The sequence below is a fragment of the Limulus polyphemus genome, unplaced genomic scaffold (genome assembly GCF_000517525.1).
Source record: "Limulus polyphemus unplaced genomic scaffold, Limulus_polyphemus-2.1.2 Scaffold170, whole genome shotgun sequence".
Taxonomy (NCBI): Eukaryota; Metazoa; Arthropoda; class Merostomata; order Xiphosura; family Limulidae; genus Limulus; species Limulus polyphemus.
The window spans coordinates 494,841-500,241 of NW_013665780.1; the positions used below are offsets into that span (position 1 = coordinate 494,841).

General features: G+C 34.6%; 1 protein-coding gene across 1 annotated transcript in view; it reads left to right on the forward strand.

The window, feature by feature from the left end:
- LOC111084918 (O-acyltransferase like protein-like) overlaps positions 1–5,401 on the forward strand; it is a 30,069-nt gene that overhangs the window by 17,690 nt on the left and 6,978 nt on the right. The window contains exons 5-6 of the mRNA XM_022381515.1: positions 396–558; positions 1,132–1,211. Coding sequence (XP_022237223.1) covers positions 396–558; positions 1,132–1,211 — 243 coding nt within the window. The remainder of the gene's footprint in view (positions 1–395; positions 559–1,131; positions 1,212–5,401) is intronic.

Here is a 5,401-nt window from a genome sequence, read left to right on the forward strand (position 1 = left end):
TCAAAGTGGGTTCCTCGTCACCGAATTAGGTGAATATACATTTCTCCACCTGCATTTCTAGTATTAAACGTAAAGAAAGTTATAACAAGTCAAATTAATGTCTGTACAGTTGGATTTTTAAGCTTATCAATAACGTTTTCATGGTGCTGTTATAGGTTACAGAAGCTTTTAAGAACAATGTATTTTAATTTGGCTACAAACAACACGGTTAGTCACTCCACACACTTTCGATGGGGACCCAAGTGTACCACCTGGTGGTGATCAATGGTATAAGTGTTAGGTTTTATTGGTTTGAGAATATTGGTAACTTAAAGAAGACGTGATGGTTCTATTGATTGAATTTTAAGTTCTGAAACGTTTTTGGAATAAAAAATATATTATATTTTCTATTGAAGACTTACTCCACCTGTCATCCTCGTTTTATGCTTATTGTTTCTTCTACCCTTTTTGGGCTCGGGGCCAAACTGGTTAAATATTGTTATACCGTATGTTGAAGGTTGCTACTCCACCTGGTGGCGGAATCTTCTATACATCAACTCGTTGTACAAACCTGAACAGGTGAGATTATTTCTTTCGTGCGCTAATGATATATCAGATGTGTCTATCATAAATTGTAACTTGGTTGTAAAGATATATATATATATAAGTTTGACCATTAGTTCCTTCTGTATTAGAACGTAAAGGCGTAGACACAATTATCAGTGGTTTTTTTTTTTTTAGCTAATTGGTTTCATTATTTTTATAACAACCGAAAAGTTCTCTTTCACGCGTTTTAATCCATCTATCTGTTATTCTAATATTTATTGTCGTGTGCTTAAGATAATTATTTATGTTTTTGTAGTATTTATTCTAAGTAATATTACTTTAAATGCTTCATAACTTAAAGTAAGAGCTAACTTCTGATGAACTTTGATTATATATTACTTTTATTTCCAAATTTCTGATCCGTATACATATAGACATGTTGCTTTCTTTGTCATTTTTGTAATTGTTTCGACCAGTGGAGTTTTACCTTTAGAAGTTTAGATCGTGCCATACTAAACACTTTAATGAAAGAGCCTATATGCATGTACTGGACACGAAATCACAGTTTACCTAAACCTAATAGAATTATTTCTCTTGTGATTTCAGTGTCTTGGACAAACGTGGTACATATCGTGTGACTTTATCTTCCATGTCTTGTCTCTGATGGTGTTCATCCCGATGTTCAGGTAAGCTACAAAACTGACACAACTCAAGCAGATATACATATACACACAGAGGTTTGAGGACGTTATATTAAAATGAACGTGTAAATCATGTGACAGGTATAGCCGACACAAAGTCTCGGTGGAACCGATTGTATCACAACTACATTTTGACATTGTTTGGCATTTCGAAGGTAATGTAATATCACCATAAACTAATTATTTTTGGATAGGTTATGCAACAATCCATAGACACACAAAATATTCATACACTCGAACAAAAATGATGTGTTCAGGTTTGAAATGTAGAATTTCCAGTACAGGGATATCGTTTGTACTCATTATAAAAAAAATGACTATGGATTGACTGTGGAAGCAGGACCATCCAGAAAGAGCCCTGCAACAATTCGTACCTGAGCCATGATAAGCAAAATATGACGGAAAGGAAAGGAAAACGAACTGTAGAAAACACTAGCCAGGATAAAATACTGGCACTTGATGAAGCGTGTGTGTATCTTAACTACTGTAATAAGTCTCGTGCCATTTTATATCAGTCATTGGTTCAACAAAACATCCAAAGTGGTAAGTGAACGTTTTCGAAGAGACTCATGATCAGTGCTGAATCCTGTGTCAGAGGCAAGTTAGGGATCAGGATAATAAAATCAAAGTGAACTCTGCTTTCCATCGGACCAATGAACCATTTCAACTACATAGAAATACCGGCTTTGTATAGAAACAAGTTAAAGAGGCTATGGGCTCACCAAGATAATTGTATACCTCAAGCATCTTACCACCGAAACGGGTATTCGTGCTATTCTATACAAAAACATACCAGTGAAATCACTGGATGCAGCGTCCTGATGTATTACGGAAACTCTGCAGAAAGAAATGGTGTGATTTGAACTTTATAGCCTAACAACGGAATCCTTTGCAATGAAAAATACACTACAGAGCTTATTCCAAGATGCACGGTCGTCATAGAAAACATGATCGGACGTGAGGACGTGGACTGTAACGACTTGGTAAGGCTTCAAAATCGTTTTAATATAACGTCCCCAATCCTCTGTAAATGTGTGTGTGTGTGTGTGCGTATGAGAGTACTTATATTTCTGAGTAAATATAAAGATGTAGCCCAGTCGGTCAAAATGAATAAAAAAACAAACATAATTCATGACATTCTCTCAATCAAACATTTCTAGATTTATCTATTTTTAATTTAGTCTGCCCATCAGGTGTAAAACATAGCATCACTCCAACTAATGAAAGATAACACTCTCATCCTTTTACCCCCTGTGGCTCAGCGGTAAGTCTAAGGGTGTATAACGCTAAAAACCGGGTTTCGATTACCCGTCGTGTGAACAGCACAGATAGCCAGCCCATTGTGTAGCTTTCTGTTCAACAACAAACAAATGGAAAACGCGAACCTACCAATACCAACGTTTCTTGAACGTGCTTTATTATAGCACCAAACTTTAATGTGTCGTGTCATCAGCTGACGAAAACAAGCAGATACTTAAGAACGACTTTCGCTGTCTTTATACACCAAGAAATGTGGGATAGATTCGCAGCTGACACCTTTTACAACATGTTTTTCTTCTTCTTCTTGAAACATTTTTTTTTTTGAAAGTTTGACTTGCCGCGCAAGTTAAGTAATGCTGAATAACTCAAGAAATTACTTTCTCGTTATAAATCTCTGCTTTCAAGACGGCGATACCGTTGTGATTTAATTGCCTGGATAGTGTTTGGTGGTAGTTTTAGTAGTGACTAAATCATTAGTTACCAGCTCTTCGATCCGATTCAAAGTAAACTACGTGGATGCGCTGACTATTCTGGGCTAAACCTAATAAGGCTTCAGAAAAGATGATTAGTTTGTCTTCCACGAGATGGAATTATTTTGATTTTAACTTTTTTGTATAAATCCTATTTATGTACTACCTTCTTTCGCGTATACACACACACACACACATGGGTGAAAGATTAAGAAGATAAAATTATGGATAGTCTTTATTCAAAAATCAAGAACAGCAACGTAATGTAAAGTTTACCATATAGAACTAAAAGTTAAGCCTGACAAGTATTTAATTGTATGTTAGTTGGTAACTCATAAAAATAAAAACAATAATGCAGTACACGTGTTTTTATAAAATTTAACATTATATAATTCGCTCTTATAAGACGGATTAACTAAATCAATCATTACTAACCAGTACTGTGTCAATCATTGATTAGCTTACTTGTCTAAGTAATGTAGAAAATCGCACAACGTGCAGAATTAATCGTGTCATAAACAGAAACAACAATAGATGCTACAACAATAGAAACAACAATACATGCTACTCTATATCAAGTTCAACAATTACGTTTATACACTAATTAAATATGAAGAAGTTATATGCCTTTCTTCTTCTTAGTTTTCTTAGGAACATGATATACGCCCCTCGAATGAGTCTCCTATTTTCTCTTATTGTTTGCCAAATCATTAAACACGACTTAGAACAGCGAGTTAATGCTGGATATCTTCTGAAACATTCTTGGCGGTTATGGCTCGTTTACGTTATTTCTGTAAATTGGAACCACGGTTGGAATTCTAAGAGCATATTCTTTGATCACTTAAACAACCAACTCAAGTGGAAAATGATAATCAACGTTGTTTCCTTGATGCTTTTGTAATAAAAGACAAGAGAAAACTACTCCCAAGTGTGTAAAGAAAAATCGACACAAACAGACCTGTATTTAATTTGATTTTTGCCATCCTACATAAATTAACATAAATGTTATATCGTATCTCTATTCTCATCAACACTCTATCACTGTGATCATAAATTAATACTCTATCACTGTGATAATAATTTCTTAGAAAAGAAAACACTTTACATTTCACACTATTATATTTAACCATTAGCTAAAAATAATAAAAACGTTTTAACATACAACCTGAACGCAAAAATGAAGCACCATTTGCCACAATACTCCTCCTTCATGAACTTGGATTTATATGGAAACATTATGGTATTCATTTCATCCTTGCCCCCCAGTGGCACAGCGGAATGTCTGCGGACTTACAACGCTAAAAACCGGGTTTCCATACCCGTGTTGGGCAGAGCACAGATAGCTCATTGTATAGCTTTGTGCTTAATTCTAAGCAAACAAACAAACAAATTTCATCCTTTTAATGAACCACCATTTGCCATAATACTCTTCCTTCATGAACTTCGACTTATATGAAGGCATTATGGTATTCATTTCATCCTTTTAATGAACCACCATTTGCCATAATATTATTCCTTCATGAACTTCGACTTATATGGAAACATTATGGTATTTATTTCATCTTTTTAATGAACCACCATTTGCCATAATACTCTTCCTTCATGAACTTCGACTTATATGGAAACATTATGGTATTCATTTCATCTTTTTAATGAACCACCATTTACCATAATACTCTTCTTTCCTGAACTTCGACTTATATGGAAACATTATGGTATTCATTTCATCCTTTTAATGAACCATAATTTGCCACAATACTCTTCCTTCCTGAACCTGGACTGATATGGAAACATTATGGTATTCATTTCATCCCTTTTCTTACAAAAAGAACAGAACTTTAAAATATCTTTTAACATTCTTGTTTGTTCATTTCTTATTAAATACAAAGCTGCACAATGGGCTATCGGTATTGTACTCATCATGTGTATCGAAACCAGATTTTTAGCGTTATAAGTCCTGAGCCTTTACAGCTGAGCCATTGAGGGGCGCTTTTTTAAATTAAACCCAAAGATCCGATAACCCAATTTGTAAGCATAATGTTATTTATAGCGTAAAATGTAATTGTAGGAAGTAGTTAATTGAGGTGAACCAACACACTTCTTCAGGTTCGTACTGTGAACACACACAAAAAACAAAAAACCACTTATTCCATTTCGTGATAAGGTAAAATCAACTATTGCTAACCTCTGGAATTCAACAGTATAAAATAGAAATCATTGACAATGAATCAAAATCCTACAAAAGAAACCATATACATCAACACAAGAAATTATAGACCAAAGTACTGCTTGAATAAGGACTCTGATGGAATATAGATCAGCGAATCTATATAAATAAAATAGTACTGTCTGTTGTATGTCCATGTAACTACTTTGCATACTTTACAGGGTATGGATGAATCTTCACCAAAATTGGTATGGAGTTCATTAGGTCCATGCGGGGGG